This window comes from Eublepharis macularius, chromosome 11 (genome assembly GCF_028583425.1).
Source record: "Eublepharis macularius isolate TG4126 chromosome 11, MPM_Emac_v1.0, whole genome shotgun sequence".
NCBI classification, from domain to species: domain Eukaryota; kingdom Metazoa; phylum Chordata; class Lepidosauria; order Squamata; family Eublepharidae; genus Eublepharis; species Eublepharis macularius.
Genome location: NC_072800.1, coordinates 81,784,034 through 81,800,837, shown reverse-complemented (window position 1 = coordinate 81,800,837; position 16,804 = coordinate 81,784,034). Strand labels below are relative to the sequence as shown.

Below are 16,804 nucleotides of genomic sequence, written 5' to 3'. Positions count from 1 at the left end.
GTTACTCAAACGTATACACTGTTTAAATGTTTGTGCTTAAGACAATCATTGCAGCCTCAAGAAACTACCAGGCACAAGACAAAAGTCTGAACCTTTAAAACTAAAGCCAAGGATAAAAGTATTGTCTCAATAACCCAGAAGCTTTGTTTTGCAATCTACTGCGGTCAACAGTTAAGAAGACAGAATATGAATTTGAGCCAAGAACATCACTAGCTGTAAGCAGGCTCACAATATTATTAAGTCAAGCTCTGCTGCAGTAGTTTTCAGGGTTATAGCATCAATATAATTCTCAACATGGTCCCATCTGCAGATACTTAAATCCAGAGATCAGAGCTATGAACCAACCAAACAAATCTTCCTACAAACCTCAGAAAAGCCCCAGGTTGTAGAAAAATTTGAAATAAAAAAATACATTGAGGGGTTTAAACCCTCCAAAATAGCAGCAGTGCCTGTATCTTTAAGAAATGAATGCCCCCTGAGATCCTAGCAATCACTGTGGGTGTTGTTAGGCAACCACAACAATATCACCACCCTTCAAATCTTGATTTCTGTCAGTAAAAGGCTGGGAGAGGGGCCAGGTCCCCTTCCACAGCTGTTTTAATCTTCTAATCTTCTCCCCTTCCTCTTGCCCTGGAGGGAGGACTCATTGGGCCAGGTCCAGCATCAACCACATGATTCACCTGAGTGATTTGCTATCATATGTCTTTTGAAACTCTGCCATTTTTTCTAAAGGAGAGACTGCCAGGGGAAGGAAAGGGGGGAGACCTGAGGATCAATCTTATGTAGTGTTTAGCGTGTCAAAACTAGGATCTGGGAGACTCAAGTTCACATACCCATTCAGCCATGGAAGCTTGCTGAGTGACCTGGGGCCAGCCACTCCACTCTCTCCCAACCTAACTTACCTCACAGGACTGTTGTGAAGATAAAATGCAGGAGAGGAAAATGATGTAATATGTTCCAGGCCTTCACTGGGGAGAGAGGTAGGGTGTACATGAAGTAAATAATAAAGTGGAAGACAGAGGTGCAGATACAAGAAAAGTTGGTTGGTGAGTGGAAAGGAGAGAAGAAAGCAAGGAAAAAGGAGAGTATGTGCAGGCTGCCAGGAGAGAATGAAGAAATACCATGGGGAACAGGGTATCGGGAAAACGAAGTTACCTCCCTCCCACAAGCCCTTGTAAGTTTTCCACTTATATTCATATATTTATAGAAATAGGTTTTCAGACACAAATGTAATGTCACTTCAGAGGATCACAGGAGTACTGAAACAAGGCAAGAGAACACTAAGTAGAATCATTAGATCAGTGAATGTAAACCACAGTCCTGAAAAATAACAACTTTTTTTCCTGCAATTTCCAAGACTCTTGAAGGACCAGATCTAGAGGCAGGTTTCACCACTTTAATGACTACAGCCATCCAACTTTCTAGATTCAAAGTATATCCATTATGAAGATGAATTTTACACATAATGTCAAATCTCTCATTAATTCATCTATGGAAACTTTACCCCCACACACACCTTCAACATTCTATCGAAATTTAGTTGAACTTCATTGTGACAGACCAAAAGCATGCATTATGTATAACCATGCATCTCCTTTAGAGCACTAAGGTGACAGGCTTAGTTCATCCAAATCACCATTTCCCCAACATGTAACTACTTAAACTTATCTTCCTGTAACATTATATTTAAAAAACTCCCTACTAGCATTTTGTAACTCCTCAAACTACATAAAAATAGAGATGACTAGCTCCTGGGATGCAACTTCTGAAGGCATTTGTTATGCAGGGGAACCCAATATTCTCCGCCATTTCTGTTCAAGAAACATGAGCCCAGCTACATTTTGAGTTAAGCTTACTAGTGTTTTTGCAGAATATGATCACAGCAACAATCTTCATTATTTTAAGCATAATCCAAAGATGGAATTTTTAAAAGTCCTGCAAGCATGTCTACCACATATAGGGTTGGGTCTAACCAGCTTTTCTACTGGTGAAAGATCTTTACACCAGTAGAAAGATCTTTACCCCTTTGACCACAGGCTGGATCCAGCCCACAGAGTTAAGACTTCCACAATCTTCCTCTCACGCCACCGAGCATCAATGCTCGGCTGCAAGAATTAGGGACTTACTCACATAAAGAACATTGCTGTGCAATTGGGTTAATTAAGGCTGAGAATGATCCATCACCAGGAATAGTAAGTTCAGCAATCAAGGCAATATTTTACCTACCAAGTACACACAAATGTACATCAGTGCATGCAATAAAGACAATTATCACTCATAAGCCAGTGCCTTAGGAAAGCCCAAGCCTGAACTGGAAGACAACACTGGCATTTCACAATTAGGCAGTTCTACTCCTAAACAGATACAAAACAAAACCTGTAAGGTGGCCATATTTTTCCATCATTGTTTACAAGAACGCAGAGGAGTTAGCCGTGTTAGTCTGTGGTAGCAAAATCAAAAGGAGTCCAGTAGCACCTTTAAGACTAACCAATTTTATTGTAGCATAAGCTTTCGAGAATCAAGTTCTCTTCGTCAGATGCATCTGACGAAGAATACTTGATTCTCGAAAGCTTATGCTACAATAAAATTGGTTAGTCTTAAAGGTGCTACTGGACTCCTTTTGATTTTGTTTACAAGAAGGTATTGCTGAACAAAGTTCAAGTCTAACAAATTAGGACTGACAACTTGTAAGGAATTTCAGGGGAGGAAGGTGAGCCTTTATTCCTTTTTCTCCCTCTTCTTTTCCCCAGAATATACTAATTTACTTAAAGGAAGGACTGAGCTCAGAGAGTAACTGAGATGAATGACCACATGCTCAAAGCCATACAGTCTCCAAATTCAAATCCTCACGCACCCTCCCTTAGTTACTTCAGAGGAGACAGGAACTGGCCAGGTTGAAACCAACAGGCAGTTAAGTCCCTGGACAGCAGCACCAGCTTCCATCCCACCCAGCTGCTCATTGCATTGGTTGGGCGACAAGAAGCTGTGTTCGCTAACAGGAAGCAAGCACAATTTATATATGGATAAGTAATGAATGCTATGCTTTGGCAAATATCTTTTATGCCTTGTGGAAGAGAGCAAAGGGCTGCTTTGTGCTTTTGGGCACACTAAAACATCTAGTCAAAACAGTAATGTTTCCACTTGGCTCATGGAGAATGGAACATAAACACAGATTGTGGAACAGGGAATAGTGAAAAAACAAAGCATCAGACTGGAGCCACAAGGTGGTGTTCTTTTTTTTAAATAAACATGGGAGTTGTGCCTTATGCAAGCCTCTATACAGGCTGCCATTCCACAGAAAGGCACAAGGTCAACTTTCATTTAACAAAATAAGCTTCAGAAAAGAGTACAGTTACACTACAAAGTAGTAACTACAAAAGGCACTCAGTTGTTCAAACCATAATGAAAGAAACATCTGAGGGACAAGTAAAACCAGAAAAGCTATTATAAATATAAAAGCAATGAGATAGAAGATCATCTGGTCTGCCTCTCTTCCATTCTGCATGAAATAAATGAACAGAGTGTCTCATACCATAGGAACAAGCACAATTCTAAAAACAATGTAACAACATCAAGGAAGCATGCCAGGTTACAAAAAGCTTCCCAGAACAATGGTTTGATGCAGCTAATTATACTACATGAGTAAAATTAATGAGGAACTAATGTTGAGAACTTTAGTTAGAATAAGACTACCCCAAAATTCTGAGCTAAATGTTACCTAATCTGTTTCCAATTAAGAGACTGTTCAACTCCAGCAGAGCAGCAATAATCTATCTCCCAAAATACTGTGAAATGCAGATTATGGAGTACTATGGGGGGAAAGGTAGAAACCAAACACTTCATCATGCTGTCTCAGGCCACACTGAGCTTGGACAATAGATCAAATATGTTGAAGGAAGGGAAAAGCAACAGGCTGCCCATACTTACCTAACAGATTTGTAAGGTAACTATCCCAATACACATAATATACTCATTGGCCAAAAGGAGCGGAAAAGTTTAAAATTATGCTGGGACTACAGAAAGGGAAACACAGTCTTTCATTACTGCATGAGTTCAGCACATCTTCAGACATAAAATGCAACATGTGGGGAAGAGCAGAAGCATACCATCCATGCTTCTACTTTTCAGTACACGTCTTATCATTCAAAGAGGAAACGACCACATCACTTCATGGGAGAGATGTGTGAATTCCAGTTGTCTGTGAAGCACAAAATCCTGTTCTCTGGGAAGATGGGCAAGCTCCCTTTTGGACATTGTGACAAAAAAATGCGAGTGTTGGCAATCCAAGTAGAACAAATCACAAAGGATTTTAAGTTCAGGGACACACAGTTACACAATGCACTATGCACTCTGTTGTCCAGTATGGAGTAATGGGAGTGACAATGAAACATGTGGAACTGAGGAGAAACAGCAGAATGATGCAGCCAGGTATACAAATACACTAGCACTGCAATCCTAAAAAGAGTTACTCCACTCTAACCCCATTGACTTCAATGGGTTTAGAGTGGAGTAACTCTTCTTAGGATTGCACTGCTGGTACTATAAGTGCCACAGGGGGGCTGAACAAAGTCCTGAATAAGGAGCCCTCTTGTGCCACCTTGATATGGAGATACAATTACAGTGGAGGATATGCAAAGGCTAAACAGATTACCTTCATTTAAGCTTGCAAATGATATAACCACTGAGCCTCCCCCTGCTAGATGAGACAGGAAAGTGTGCAAAACAACATGATCAATGATGTCATGCACTCCTCTGTGGGAGAGGACACATGAGAATATACAATTATCTACAAAAGATTATAATGACAGTAAGTACACTGTTTTCTGAGCAGACATTAGGATGACAGACTAGAACTAAACAACATACTTCGTGTAAACCAGGATTTAGTTACTGTATTTAAAATATTTATATTCTTGCCTCTCTAAGAACATGGGCTCAAGAATATCAATTTAGTGAAAATAATAAGAACACCCTACACATTAAAACTAGAAACAAAAACTCCTACTGTCAACACACACAACTCAAACCCCACTAAAACTCGTATCTAGGCTATACCACTACAGATAAGCAAGTACTTTATTTACATGAAGAAGAGTGGACACTAAGGGAACACTTCCTATCCTAGTCTTAATTTACCAAGGAAAATAAAGGCAACATATATGCTGATATACAAAATATACTTGACTCTAGCAAAAGACCAGCTACAGCTAACTTTGAAGATAGTATCACTTTACTTCACTTTTAGGATTGTCTATGGAGCACAAAGGCTTTTAAGCAGAAAATATCCAAGTTACCAAAAGCAAGATCAACAAAGCAAAAAAATGGAAAGGCTCCATAAAAAATGGAAAGTTTACAAATCACCAAGAAAGACTAATTGCCTTGGTAGTGGAAAGTGCCATCAAGTCCTAGCCAACTTACGATGACCCCTTGCTGGGGGTTTTCAAGGTAAGAGACTCACAGAGGCAGTTTGCTATTGCCTGCCACTGCATAGCAACCCTGACCTTCTTTGGAGGTCTCCCATCCAATTACCAAGGCAGTCCCTGCTTGGCTTCTGAGATCTGCCAAGATCAGTCTTGACAGCTATCCAGTCAGGGCCTAACTGTTAGCAGTCAGAATTCCTCCCACTGAGGGGCAGTTTATAGATATGAAATCATAAACACTCTCCCTCAAATATTATAAGCACAATGTACGTTGTGGTACAAAATGGATGCCAACCAGGTAAGAGCCTGGAAAAAATATTTTAGAGAGGAGTCAGAGCAGCTGACTGACTAAAGACCTCCACCATGCTCTGGAGAGATGCAAAACTTAGGACAATGAGGTCTCCCAAGAAACTTCTAACTAGTCTCATCCATGCTCAGTCTCACTTCCCCTCACCCACTTACCCTAATCAAGAAACACCTAACATTATTCACCAAACCAGGTAGCTTTTCCCATCTTGTACTCACAGGGTCATCAAGCACCATTCACACCTACTATCCATCTCTGGAAAATCCATCAAGTTGTTGTTTGGGGGATGACAACATCAGCTTGCCCCATGGACCATTTTGCCCTATAGCTGGAATCCCTAGCCGAGACAAAGAGAGAGTACATACATCCCTAAATTCATTTGGGCTTTCTTTTCTTCTCTCCATGAAACACTGGTCATTTTGCTGCTGCCTCTGCGGACTTCCATCTTCAAGACTGGTAATTATAGCCCTCCCCAAAATTGCTTTCTCTCCTTTCCTCCGACTTCCTCTTAGTTAGCCTTGTATGTATTCTGTGTGACTGACTGTATGTTTGCTCTTTTACTTCTCTTCTAATAAAAAAACCTTTCCAGTTGAACAATTTCGAGAATTCTCTAAGAGTATAATCCCCATAAACATTGGTGGAGAATCCCAGTTACCCCATCTCACTTTGTCTCCTTTAAGCTAATTTCCCCCAACTAATTAGGAGGCTGCCTATTTGGGTAACATAATTGCCCTAGAGATTTAAATAATAAAATAGAATATTTTGTTTATAGGACCCCTACTGAAACGGAAATTTAGAATTTAAAATCTAAAGTTTAAAATTCAGATTAAGGCCCGAAGCCAACATCATTAAAATAAATGCTTATGTCCAGATTTACTGTCATGGAGAGAGGTATGTGAATGTAATAACTAGGGAGAATGTGCCACGTATTTCTCTGCGGGGTGATCTGAAAGAGTGTATGGCACATTTTCTACTCATGTTCCCCTTGTGGCAGACGGTGCAAATAAGCAATCTTATGCACACCTGTATGAAGGCAACAGAGACTTACAATTTACATAATTTGGCTTTGGTATAGGAAGTTATCATAGTCAAACAGGGATGATACAAACCAGGACTGGGCAACCAGCATGCCAAAGCTTTTCACCCAGTATGCACAGCCATCTCATGACATTTCACATGTGAGCAAGTGATACGAGGAGAAGCTTTGCCAAGAGAATATACCTTAGCTGGCCAAACACATTCTGTGGGCTATACCCTAGTAATCAGCATAAAAGCCCGTACTTTTGAAGAATACTATATTTAAAGGCTTTTTGTTTATTCTTAGATAATGCCAGAGAATATGAGAGCTAAACATTTCCCACCCTAATCATGTTTTCCTACATGTGCATTCTTCTCTTCTTTAAACAGTGGAGATAAGCACATATGGGATTTCTCCCATTTAATCCTCACAATAAGCCTACAAGGTAGGCTGAGACGGAGCCTGGCTAAAGGACATTACAGAAAGCTTTATGGATAATTCTGGCTATCCTCTATCCAAGGTACAATCTACACCACTACACCAACTCTTGTACCCAACATCAAGCAACAGGGATAAAATTGAGGAGAGCAGAGTAACATAAGCCACTTCAGGTCTCTATGGGGAGAAAAGCAGGATATTAAATGAGGTAAAATAAATATATAATGGGAGCAGGATGCGGATCTCCCATTCTAGACGTGGTTAATGGTCATCAAATGACACCAAACTCTAGATGGGTAACTATGTTGGATCTGCAGTAGAACGGCAGGATTTGAGTTCAGTTACACCTCAGAGACCAACAAGGTTTTGAGGGTATAATCTTTTGAGAGTCAAAATACCCTTCTTCAGATGGAAGTTTTGACTCTCAAAAGTTTATACCCTCAAAACCTTGATGGTCTCTGAGGTGCCACCAGACTCCAATCCTGCTGTTCTACCTACCCTATTAAATTAATGTCTTATCTGGCAATATAAAGTATGTGTGTATGCATGCGCATACAAGTGTATGTGCATGTGTGTGCGTGCGCATGTCCATAAAAATAGAAAAATAAATTTCAGGTGTTCAAGGGTCTTGGGCTACTCTTATTTACACAAGAATCCAATGCATGTCTATTCAGAAGTCTCACTATTGGTGCTTGATTCAGGTAAAGGTGCATAAGATGCTTAGAAATGACAATGTGACTACTGCAGTAGTTAGCATGTTTGTGCCATCACTCCAGCAGACAAAACAACATTCTTTTGCACACCTACACAGGAATAACTCTATTAGGGTTGCCACCTCTGGGATGAGAAATTGCTGGAGGTTTGGAAGGTGGAGTCTGAGGTTAGGGCAGGGGAGGGACCTCAGCAGGGTATAAAGCCATAGAGCCCACCTTGCAAAGCAACCATTTTCTCCAAGGGAACTGATCTGTCATTCCAGGAGAGCTCTATCCACCCCCCGAGATTCGATTTAGGTGGGCAGCAGGGTCGGTCTGCAGCAGAACAACAAGGATCGAGTCCAATGGCACCTTAGAGTCCAACAAAATTTTCAGGGTTCTAATTCGGGGATGTCCCGAACCACCACCTGTAAGCTGGCAACCCTGGGGAGGGTCTTCAGCAAGGCATAATGCCAAAGCAACCATTCTCTCCAGAAGAACTGATCTCCGAGGCTTGGAGATCAGGGGCAATTCCAGGAGAACTCCAGCCACCACCTGGAAGCTGGCAACCCTAAGGGGAGACAGGCACACGGGGCGCGCCCCCGTGCCCATTTCCTGAAGGGGCCTGGTGCGACTCCCGCACACTGCCACTTGGAAGCCCAGAAACAGGCGGCGGGGGCGAAGGGGACGGGGGCAGGCTCGGGGCTCCCGGCTGAGGGACGCTTGGCCGGCCGCCTGCCTGCCCCTGAAGGAGGACAGAGCGGGGCTTGAGGCGGCGGCGAAGAGAGGCAGACGTGGGTGGAGGCGGCCGTGGAAGGCAGCGCGGTCGAGGCGGCTACGCACCGTGTACTCCCGCACTTGGCTGTGGAAGTTCTGCTCGCGGATGGTCACCTCGTCAGCGTCCATCCTCCCGCCGCCGCCTCGCAGCCCCCTCCGGCAATGGCGGCCGCTCTGCTCCCTGCTGCCTCAGAGGCGACGGGCGAGGGACCATGGCCGGGGGCAGCGCCTGCCGCCCCTCGACCCCCTGGCGGGAAAAGGAAGCAGCGCCGCTGACGAGAATAACAACACCCGCAGCGGCCGCCTCCGCCCGCCCGCGCGCCGCCCTCGCCGGCTTCTCTCGCGCCGCCCTGCGGTTCAAGGGGCAGGACCGCCAGGCCCAACCTCTGGGTAGGCCCTTCGCGAGGGGGACGCGGCGCCTGCGCACGGCCGGCAGGAAGCGGGGCTTGGCGCGGGGAGGGACGGAGGGAAAGCGCAGAGCTTGAGGGGGCGTAGCCATTCTCACCTTAAAGCAATGAAACCGGCCCCGGCCGCCTTCAAGAAGGCCTCAAAAAGAGGCGGGGTTACAGATGCTAAATAAGGCCGCTTGGCCCGAGCGCAGGGGAGGAGCGGTTGCCAATCTCCAGGTGGGGGTGGAGTTCTGCATAAATTACAGTTGATTGTCATACTTAAAGATTTTTACTTATTTATTTAAGCTACTCTGAGTCTACCTTTCTCACTGAGACTCAAGGCAGATTACACAATGTCGCTCGGTATAGTCAATTTCAAAGACACTTCAATCCACAATATATAAATACAAATTTGCAGAAACAGAAATCGGCTCCCATGGAGGAAATGTCAGATCTCAGAAACTAAGCAGGCTCAACCTTGGTTAGTAATTGGATGGGAGACCTCTAATGATGACCAGGGTTGCAGAGGCAGGCAATGGACAACCATCTCTATTATCAGTCTCTTTCCTAGAAAACCCCACCATGGGTTACCATAAGTCGGCTATGACTTCACTGCACTCTCCACCACCACCATAAACTGCAGCTGTCTCTTTTAGGAACAAAGTTACTTGGGGTTGTATTATGTTTTTATTTTAAGTATGATTTGTAAGCTGCTTTGAACCACGAGAAAAGGTGCAATATAAGTAAGTGTTTTGTACTGGTTAATAACATTCAGGTGATTTCCTGTTTGTTGGGTTAGGCAGCAAGAGCCTGGATTTTTGCAGGGAAGTGACATATCTCCGATAGACAAAACTTAAACCACGCCCTGCTTAGGATTTCCCTATTTATTTTGGGTCTCACTTTTACTAAATTCCAATTAGATCCAGCAGGAATTATTCATTATGAATCTCTCCATAGTCTGTGATCATCAACACACTAAGCACATGGATGGCTGTGATTCCTACCTACCTGAACAGTTATAACATCATTAGTGACTTTAAATGACTATAAATGCTGACATCATTCTATTACGCATCACCAGTATTTTGACAGATCTAATATTCATTGCTCAGAGCTGTTTAAAAAGCTATTTCAAGCAGTTCGTTTAGCTCATTTGTTATTGTGCATGCTTTCATGAATGGAATGGTACAGTCCCCAGAAGTTTATATTCAGCACATTTATTGTTAAATTCATTTTAGCTGGCATGATAAATCACTCGTTGAATTCAGACATCACGAACAAGCCATAATTTTTTGTGTCCAAAACACGCCTGAAATGCTTTGGCTTGTGCTTCCCCCCCCCCCCCCGCCCCTTCCTTCTAGATCTCGTGATTTAGGACATCTTCTATCTATGGGTGTGAAACCCAATGGAATGTCAAGAGATTATCTGTCTCTCACTCTACAGGGTTCTATACATATGTTCACAATTGGACAGAGCGAGAAGTACTTCCACCCACTGCATAATGCTATAGGAGCATATAGACTCTGAAGGATGAGCCATTTTATGCCCATTGTCTACCAGAATCTAGGGGCTTCTGAGCCTTTGACTCTGTCAAGCTGGGACTGAATAGGGACTATGAATGGTTATCACATTACCACAGGTAACAGATTTCCTTTACAGAGGTGGGGTCTGGGGGAGCTCAGTGGTACCTGGCGTGGGCTTTCGGGAACCACAGATCTCTTTGTCAGATGCATCTGGCAGGGAGAGCTGTGGTTATCGAAGGCCCATACTGCATTGGAATTGGATGGTCTAGCTTCTGTGTTTGTCCAGTCTCTGTATCAGGCATCTGACGAAGAGAACTTGATTCTCGAAAGCTTATGCTAAAATAAAATTGGTTAGTCTTAAAGGTGCTACTGGACTCTTTTTGATTTTGATCCAGGTTATACCTTAGGTAAGGAACAAAAGGTTACAGATAAGGTGGAAATCTTCCAGCTGTGAAACAGGCATACAGGTTGAAAAGAGAAGTTCGTTAACTTGTGGCTGAACAGACCAGAATTCATTTTGCGCAGTCTATCTGCGAGCAAGAGAGGAATAGAAACCAGGACAGAAGGATCATTAACTGTTCTGGCTCATGGGTAGCAAAGGGGAATGATAAAAGGTGATAGAACGGGCACGGTTGGGCTGATCAGGTGAGGAAGGTTGGTGGTTGGTGAGAGATTGCTGGTGGTTGTTGTGATGCATGCCGTTAGTAATCAAATGGGAGTTTGGTGAATAGGTCTTGAATCCAATTTGTAAAAGGATATAGGAGACCTCCAAGGCAGCCTTTAAAAATGTCCCTGGCTACTGCATCCAAGACTACAACGGCCATACAAGAAATCTTGTTCCATGTCACTGCAGTTAGATCAGCTAGAAGCTGGATATTCCCTGATGGCTTATCTGTTGTTCATACAGCTTATTTAGTCGCTTCGGATCAGGGTGGGAATTAATTTCTGCTGCAGTATCTGTATTTTGGAGTCTACATTGATCAGATAAATGGGATGATGGCACTGGGCTATTACCACGTATATATGTATGATGGAGATGTACACCCCATATAATTTTGAGGGTTATTCAGCAATTTCTCTGGCGGCTGCTGATATTGCATGTAAATGCAGGTGGAGGAAGTCCCTCAAGTTCTTACATCACTCAGCTGGAAAACCATCTGGTCCTAAAACCTTCCCCTCTTTTCTTTCTTCAGTTTTATTATCAAAGTAGGGGGAAATGCAGTACAATATAATTAACATCAATTATGTCAAATGCAAACATCACTTAATCAATATCATCATTGTATCAAACATTCATAAAATTAATACATGGACACTGTGCTTGCCAAAATGACTCTTTATGTTTCCTATTATTCCTTGAATAAACCAATTCAGTAAGCTTGGCCATTTCAGCAATTTTCTAAGATTTAATTAGCTATTCTGAAATGGTTGGCAAATTAGCATGACACACCAATGTTTAGCTATTAAAATTTTTGCAGCTGTCAAGAGATTCCAAATCATGTTATAGTGCACAGTATGAATTGGTCTCTCTAATGGATTGAGAATTATAGTCATAGGATCTAATTGAAGTTTATAATTAACCATCATTTTAATTACAGAGACAATTTTCCCCACAATTTCAGTGTCACAATATATACTCGCTAAGTATTAAGAAAATATGCTTTAACTTGAGAATCTCTCTAGCATGTATTAATATGATATTTCTCTGTTGCAATATCAATTTCCAATAATAATTTTTTTTAATCTTTCAAGTTTTTCCATGGTGATATGGCTGGACTTTTACAAACATGGGTTTTCAACATCTTTTCCCATTTCAGTTTGAAATTCTTTCCCGGTTGTTCATTATTACTTGATATAATACATTATAGACAAAAGACTCTTCTATCTATCAATTCTCATGAGTAGTAAATAAAATTGTACTGGCTATGTAGAGTTTCCCTTTGAAAAATTAATGAAAATATAGATGGAAAATATCAGGTTCGTTCCAACCAGCTTTTCTGCAGGTAGACAAGGAAGGAGGGATCCTCTTTGAATGTTAAAACAGTTAAGCTGAGAATAAAGGGACCGAAATGTATAAAAGTCACATCGGATGGGGGCTGTACTATGAAGGGGAATTAGGCAAGATTGAATAAAAAAGTTGGCTGGATCCAACCCATTGAAATGAAGCTGATGATTCATCTTGACCACTAAACCAGGTTACAGAAGGAGTTCCTTTTTTCATATTTTTACTTTTTCTATTTCTCTTATAGAGATGTCTTTTGAAAGAAGAGTTGCCTGTGATTTACTAAAGAAAGGGAGGGGCTGCTCACAAAAACTTAGCCAGGCCTCTCAAGCATTGTTCTTCCTGTATGATCTGCTCTGGTTCTTTATGTCTCCATTCCCATACAGCAGCATCCCCATACAGTGCTGGTACAAGGAGACTTGCAATAGCCTTTCCAGAGGCTTCAAAAAAGGAAGTGCAATAATTGTATTTTTTAGCCATAAATATTGTTTCTATGCTTGCTGTTTAGAATCATTTGAAATGTGGTGCTGGAAGAGAGTTTTACAGATACCACGGACCAGGGGTCATTTCGTAGAAAAAGAGCTGGAAGAACTCATTAGCATAACTCATTAGCATATGACACACCCCTTGACATCACTGGAAGTGTGTCATTAGCATAACCGATTTGCATATGCCACACCCCCTGACATCACCTATCCTGGCTGTTTTGGACCCAATTCTGGCCATTCAGGGCCAAAATTGGGCCCAAAATGGCAAAAAGGGGCTGAAAATGGCCAAAAAGGGGCCCCAAATGGTCAGGAACGGGCCACTGCTGAGCGGGAGAGTAATCTACCACCCATCAGAGACCCGATCCAGGCTGTTTCAGCCTCAATCCAGGCTGAAACGGGCCCAAAATGGCTGAGAGTCAGGTGAGTGGGGGGGCCTGTCATGTGACCTCTTTGGGGAACTGCCGGAACTGTGTTCCTGCACGTTCCCCCTCAAAATGAGCCCTGCCATGGACAGCCAAAAAGACAAATAAGTGGGTACTAAATCAAATCAAGCCTGAATTCTCCCTAGAAGCTGACAAAACTAAGGCTATCATACTTTGGTGACATCATGAGAAGACAAGATTCTCTGGAAAAATCAATAATGCTAGGAAAAGTGGAAGGCAGTAGGAAAAGAGGAAGACCTAAAATGAGATGGTTTGACTCAATAAAAGAAGCCACATTCTCCAGTTTGCATGATCTGATAGGACATTTTGAAGGTCTTTCATTCATAGGGTCGCCATAGGTCGGAGGCGACTTGACGGCACACACAGAAATGCCACAATTTGTTCACTCTGTTTTTATGGACTGTCCAAGTGACATTGTGTCAGCCCATTTCATCCAAAATTTTCTCTGGGTTTTGTCCATCTTTTTTTCCCCAGAGCTGATTAGTGGCAATTTTTAAAACTTAAAATGCAATTGCCATGCCAGTCTGTCCCATGTAATAGTCAAAATGCTATTGAGGTTTCCCAGAATCAACAAAATTCTATCTAGTCTTTCTCCTTTCACTTTATATCAGCTCTTTCTTGGGAAGGGGAAGATTTAAAGACTGTTTAAAAATGTTTAGATAACCCAAGCCACAGGCCACATTGTAATTTTTATTCTTGTTCTTTTGTGATGGTGCTATTACATGCATTTGTTTATTTATATCCCGCTATTCTCCCCAGTTGAAACTCAAAGCAGCTTAAAACATCATTCTTCCCTCTTCCATTTTCTCACAACTCTGTGAGGTAAAGAATGTGATGGACCTGAGATCACCCAGCAAGCTTTTTATTTATTTATTTTTGCTTCATTTCTATCCCACCTTTCTTCCCAGTAGAGACCTAAAGTGGCTTACATCGTTCTCCTCCCATTCATTTTATCTTTACAACAACCTTTAAGGTAGGTTAGGCTGAGAGAATGTGACTGGGTCAAGGTCACCTAGCCAGCTTCCATGGCAGAGTAGGAATTTGAATTTGGATCCCCCGAATCCTAGTTCAGTAATCTGACCACTACTTCATACTGGCTTTTCCATGGTAGAAATGGTGATTTGAACCTGGATCTCCAAGGATCCTAGTTCAAAACTCTTTCCACTACACCACACCCATTCAATTCGTAACAATAATGCAAAATTATGAGCAGTGACTCGGGCTTGCTACAAAGTTTAAAAAGCAATAGGTAAAACAGTTATGCATTAAGCTGGAATGTGAAGAGATGGAATTTTAAAGGGACATTAGCCCTTTAAAACTATTGGACACAGAAGGAGAGACCCGACCTGGATAGCCCAGGTGAGCCCACTCTTGTCAACACTCAGAAACTAAGTAGGGTTGGCCTTGGTTAGTAATTGGATGGGAGACCTCCAATGAAGACTAGAGTTGCAAAGGCAACCAATTGTAAACTACCTCTGTTAGTCTCTTGCTATGAAAACCCTACTGGGGTCGCCATAAGTCAGCTATGACTTGACGCCAGTCTCCGCCATACAGGAGAATCCATATGGGAGGAAATTTGGAACAGTGGACAGAGAAAGAATTAAGCATTCTTCTGGTCCAGAAGTGTGGACCTTACAAAGGTGTCATATGCTGAGTTACCCTATTGACCCATGTTGCTTGTATTGCGTAATGAAACCACATGGACGAATAGACTGGCAGTGGCTTTCAGAAGAAGAACAGTTTTTCCTAATACCTGAAATCCTTTAAGTGAAGATGCCAGTTGCTGAACCTGAGGCCTTCCGTACACAGAGGATATATTCTACCAGCTAGTTCCACAAGCCTGTACAGTGCAGAATTCTCTTCCTCTTGCCCAACCCTAAGAAGTAATTGTACCCTAAACCAAGACCAACCACAAAATGCAAAGTTGGCCAGTAGCTTTCCCAAAACCGAGGGACGAACTGGAGGGTACGTGGCAAGGTATAGCCCAATTTGGCCAGATCTTAGAAGCTAAGCAGGGTTGGTACTTGGATGGGGGACCACCTAGGAAGACGGGAGTTGAACTGCAGAGGAAGGCAATGGCAAACTACGTCTGAACATCTCTTGCATTGAGAGCCTCTTGCTGGGGTCACCATAAATCAGTTGCGACTTGATGGCATGTACATATGTTCATGGGGATTAACTAGGGAGGGGCCTTTGGCTCTTCGGTGTGATGCTTTCACTGCTGAGCTGCAGCCCAGTAAATGTCCTTGCTTTCTATCTCTTTTGGATATGATGATTATTTCTTAATCTCCTTCTCTGGAACTAGACCCTGATTTCTCATTACCCACAAGCACAGGATGTACCAGCTAGCATTTAGATTTGTAGCATGTTTTCTAAAATGGAATGGTATTTTCCAGGGCTTTTCTGATTCATGGCATTTCTTCTATTCTCCATCAATAAAGTTAGCAACAGAAATCTATTGTTGTATAAATCTACTATGACATCCTTTTGAAAGTGCAAATGAGACTGATCTTAGGAAGTGTATTCACTATGAATTACTGGGCAGATCTGTGGAAAACATTTGACCAAATAATTTATGAGGTCGGGGTATTTCTTGACATGTTTTTAATGTTGGAGTATGGATTTCTTTTCCAGCATGAGCAATTCTGGGAAGTGTTCATTTTGATTCACTCTGCTTTCCTAGTTATTGAAAATAACACTTCAGAGTTCATGGAGAGCTTTGTGTACAGGTTTTATTTTACAGTTAATGAATGTGCTTTAATCTCAGCCCAGGCATTCTGCCTTTTCCCCCCTTTCTTATTATATCTGCATATATTTTCATATTAAACACTTGCCTGCATGATAGTCCCTAGGAATATAGTTGTGTGCCAAAGCTTCCATTCTAAGCAGACTTAAAGAACAACCTTAAGGAGGTCTACTCAGAATCCAACTATTTTGTGTCGCTTACTGCCAGGAAAGTGTTCATAGGAGTGCGCTGTTAGGCCCACTTCACACAAACTGAGGTTGGAGTAGTAAAGCTGTAACTAGAATTTTGCACTTTACACTGCAGGCCAGAGAGCACATAGCTCAAATATTCATTGCATATAGAAAACTAGATATTAAGTGAAAGACTTCCTTGAATGTCTAGCTTTTCAGAGTGCACTCTGCCGTTTGTTAAGTGTAGACAGTAAATTAAGAAGACACTTTATTATGGCAAGGTACCTTAAAAAATAGATAGCACACAGTGATCAGGGATTACATTAGGCTGCAAATGCAATCCTAACCTGGGAGAAAGTGCCATTGGACTCAGTATGACTTCTGAGCAGAC

The 16,804-nt window shown here is 42.2% G+C and overlaps 1 protein-coding gene across 1 annotated transcript in view; it reads right to left on the bottom strand.

The window, feature by feature from the left end:
* LMBR1 (limb development membrane protein 1) overlaps positions 1-8,972 on the bottom strand; it is a 95,841-nt gene extending 86,869 nt beyond the window's left edge. The window contains exon 1 of the mRNA XM_054991107.1: positions 8,719-8,972. Within this exon, the coding sequence (XP_054847082.1) occupies positions 8,719-8,781 (63 nt within the window). The 5' untranslated portion in view covers positions 8,782-8,972. The remainder of the gene's footprint in view (positions 1-8,718) is intronic.
* Positions 8,973-16,804: the final 7,832 nt, after the last annotated feature.